The 2,872-nt window shown below is 33.0% G+C and overlaps 1 protein-coding gene across 1 annotated transcript in view; it reads right to left on the minus strand.

Annotated features, from left to right (window-relative positions):
* Window positions 1-777: 777 nt before the first annotated feature.
* FANCM (DEAD/DEAH box RNA helicase family protein) overlaps window positions 778-2,872 on the minus strand; it is a 10,333-nt gene continuing 8,238 nt past the window's right edge. Inside the window, exon 11 of the mRNA XM_088516831.1 lies at window positions 778-1,403. Coding sequence (XP_088372957.1) covers window positions 818-1,403 — 586 coding nt within the window. The 3' untranslated portion in view covers window positions 778-817. The remainder of the gene's footprint in view (window positions 1,404-2,872) is intronic.

Genomic DNA, 2,872 nt, shown 5'->3' on the forward strand with positions numbered 1-2,872 from the left:
CGAGTCGATTCCATGATTATAAGTTCATTCCATACCGGGACAGACCGGAATAGGGTTAGGTTATATAGATTCTAATTAGCGATTATTCAATCTAATAACCGCGTAGTTATAACCGGTTTTTTATAAATGGACTTTTAGGCTTTTTGAGTGCTTTGGGCCTTTAATTTGTTATTTTTTGGTCTTATTTTAAGGGTTGATGGCCAAAATGTTCCAAAAAAGATGAAAAAAAAAAAAGGCCAAATAAATTCTAGCCCAAAAACATGGCTAAAAAAACATATAGCCCGAATCCATTAATCCAAATTTAAATGAAAAAATTAAAAAGACAAATCTTAAATCTGGGTACATATTACAAAATACAATCGAAATGGAAGCAAAGCAAATATAAATATAAAGGTGGTGCACTATTGTACATTTTATGAGACAAGCAATTTGAGAAAGTGTTCACTTTTGCTTAAAAGTTGATTTTGGCAGAAATATGTCCCAAGAAAGTGTTTTTGACAATAAATTGGGGAGAGGAGCTCAGCTGATGTGTAGTGTGTTCTGAGATAATCTTGATCATCAAGCCGTAATAGAAACAAGTAGCGTAATTTTTGTACACATTTATACTTGCATTCTCTGGAGGCCAAAAAATTATGACATTTTTCAGTACATAGGATGTATTGATGTTTGGCATACACGCTTTTCCCCTCTTTACATAGACTTTACACAACTGTAATAAATTACATCTGTATGAACAAGAAACCCCACCCCCCCCCCCCCCCCCCCCCCCCCCCCCCCCTTTGGACGGCCTTTTAAGGATTTGTTTGCTTCCACATTTTCATATGCCAAGATCAAATGATGGAGAACTGAGAAGACTACAATTTTGTGGGTGTAATTGAGGAATTATCTCTTGCTCTCTCATTGACATCTCAGATTTCTGTTTGAGAAGCAAGGTGGCCTGGGCCTCCACTGCATCGAGGTCAAGACCTTCATAAAATTGATCATCATAAAATGCATCCTCCTTTGCGTCCGAATTTGTGTCACCATGCTGAAATGAATCTCTGGCTGCTGCAGTCTCTGATTGAAGCAAGAATTGTGGCTCTAGGTTGATTGTAGGAACGGATTCTGATCGACAAAAACGCAATTTTCTTTTTCGACTTTCCATCTCATGACTTCCTCTTGGGGAAACACTAGTTGTACAAGGCACAACCTGTGAGGAGAGCCTCCTCATTTGAAAGGATTCTGAATTTCTCCCAGCTGATTGATTAGCAAACTCAGTTTGAGGCGTCTGGAGAGAAGACAAGGTTTTCCCCGAAGAACTTGCAGTTTCACATGTTTTGGTCATTGAAGCCACAGAGTTGGGACTAGAAGTGGCAGCACATTTATACTGCCTCACCATTGGTGATTGGCTGAGCAAAGAACGCCTGTTGATGGAGATTCATTTGTTATAAAAACTTGTGGCATCACCACACCAAAAGGCCAACAATGAATATTAAAGAGAGAATTTTGACAAATTATACAGACAGCATTAAGAATATGAGATGTTTAGCAGAGCGCATGCTGTGCATATTGTTGGGGAGAGTAATCATGTAAGATAGGAATCAGAATAAGAGGTTAAAATAAGAAAGGAGCTAAAAGCTTAACAAACACTTAAATCTTTCTACTTTTGAGTTCAGAAATAATGTTTGAATGCCAACCCTATTAGATATGCAAAACTTTACAAAATCACAACAGTCTCGATGAAGAATACTTTTGAAACTATGACTCAATAGTGATAATTTTCATTTAGCTAAACCTCAAAGACCAAGGTGAGACTTAAAGATTTACCATCAATAACCACATAATATTCTGTTTTTTTGCAGTGGTAGGCAATTTTTTTCTGGCAAACAGCCACTTTAAACAATTTCATTGTAAACCAATAACCAAAATGTTAACTTCTAGACCTCCTTTCCTAGCACTATCACACTTCATTTTAATTTGTAGGAAATGATGTAAATTAAATTCAAATTTTGCATAGACAAATAAGCAACAGACACCATGCGCTTTTACTTTAAGATCTAAAGATAAAATCTCTTGTATTTCCATCATGTATATGCACTAACTAGACAAAAGTAGTCCTACACCCCATTTCTTTCTTAAATTTTGCAGAGAAGCATATGACTACAAACAAACCAAGTTATTCATGAACAGCTCAAGCTCAACTCGTATAAGTTCAATACAAAATCAATTAGTTTATTAAATAAACTAAATTTGAACAAAATTTTGAACTCGTTTATTAAACAAGTCCAGCTTGTATAAGCTAATATAACTTCCTTTTTACTAATCAAATATATATATATATATATAAAAGCTAAATCACTCTTTAGAGGTAGTTTAGAATTGCGACATGTGGCGTGAACCCATTTTTTTAAAGGCTAAACCGGTTTTTTAAGGCATAATTTTTTAACCGGTTTTTTAAGAGTGAACCGATTTTTTCATAAAAAACCGGTCATTAATTGCGTTAATTATATTTCAAGAGTTTTTCATATAGAAATTATTCAATAAATTAAGTATTATTAATGTCCGAATCAAATAAGGCAACAAATAATATAAATCAAATTATTATCTATTAATACGTTTAGTCAATTTAATATGTATATTAATAAGTTTAGGATTCTCAACAAAAAAAAAGAGGTCATATATATATAAAACCGATCATTAATTAGCTTCATTAATTGCGTTAATTATATTTTAATATAATCCACATGTCATTAATTGCGTTAACTATATTATAATCCATGTATTATTCTTGCTAATTTTTTTTATTTATACTATTCATTTTAAATCATATATACTTATAGGAACAAAAATTTATTTTTTTATTTTTTTTTAATTTAAATAGGTGAGATATATT

This window comes from Corylus avellana, chromosome 5 (assembly GCF_965113065.1).
Source record: "Corylus avellana chromosome 5, dhCorAvel1.hap1.2, whole genome shotgun sequence".
Taxonomy (NCBI): Eukaryota; Viridiplantae; Streptophyta; class Magnoliopsida; order Fagales; family Betulaceae; genus Corylus; species Corylus avellana.